Source organism: Octopus bimaculoides, chromosome 25 (assembly GCF_001194135.2).
Source record: "Octopus bimaculoides isolate UCB-OBI-ISO-001 chromosome 25, ASM119413v2, whole genome shotgun sequence".
Lineage (NCBI taxonomy): Eukaryota > Metazoa > Mollusca > Cephalopoda > Octopoda > Octopodidae > Octopus > Octopus bimaculoides.
The window spans coordinates 28,316,935-28,317,868 of NC_069005.1; the positions used below are offsets into that span (position 1 = coordinate 28,316,935).

The following is a 934-nucleotide window of genomic DNA, read 5'->3' on the forward strand; positions in this document are numbered from 1 at the left end:
ACATCAAATGGTTATGAGGACCCACCTGAGTGGATCATATGTCTGCCAGACCAGCATTAACCTGGAACTAAAAACCAAAGCAATAATACAGACTACCCCCACCACCACCAATCACCAATCACCAATCATCATCATCATCATCATCATCATCTTCATCTTCATCATCATCATCATCATCATCATCATCCCAAAGCCATAAGTAGCAATTTAATGTGTGATGAGAGTCACTTACCGACAATGTTCAGTTTACAAAGAGGGCAGGTGTGGTTTTTGACGATCCATGGATCGACACATTCACTGTGGTAGGCATGGTAGCAGGGCAGGACACGGAGGTTCTGTGGAAGAAGACGGGGGAGCAGGATGGAAATAAACAATGAGTAACGGTGAGAGTGAGGAGTAAAATGTGAAAGAGAAAGAGAGAGAGAGAGAGAGAGAGAGAGAGAGAGAGAGAGAGAGCGAGAGAGAGAGAGAGAGACTTATTTCTAAGGTTATTAGTTTGTCTGTATCTATATTTTGTCAAACTGCTACACTGTGGGACACAAGCCAGAGAACCAGTTTTTAAGCAGTATAAATGTAAACACTGACAGACAGAAAGATACACACACACACACACACTCACACACAAGTGTGAGTGTACATACATACATACATACATACAAACATACATATATATATATATATATAAGAATTTAAGGATTGGAGAAAACGCATGTTATAATTGCATACTTTATTCCTACATATGTTTCAAAGGATTACAACCTGTGTGATCCATAGGGATCTTTGATATTAAAATTGTAACCTTCTCATGCTTTCCCTGATGAGAAGGTTACAATTTTAATATCAAAGATCCCTATGGATCACACAGGTTGTAATCCTTTGAAACATATGTAGGAATAAAGTATGCAATTATAACATGCGTTTTCTCCAATCCTTA

General features: G+C 38.7%; 1 protein-coding gene across 1 annotated transcript in view; it reads right to left on the reverse strand.

The window, feature by feature from the left end:
- The window catches only part of LOC106874726 (RING finger protein 215), a 26,087-nt gene that overhangs the window by 2,158 nt on the left and 22,995 nt on the right, over positions 1 to 934 (reverse strand). The window contains exon 8 of the mRNA XM_014922557.2: positions 233 to 335. Coding sequence (XP_014778043.1) covers positions 233 to 335 — 103 coding nt within the window. The remainder of the gene's footprint in view (positions 1 to 232; positions 336 to 934) is intronic.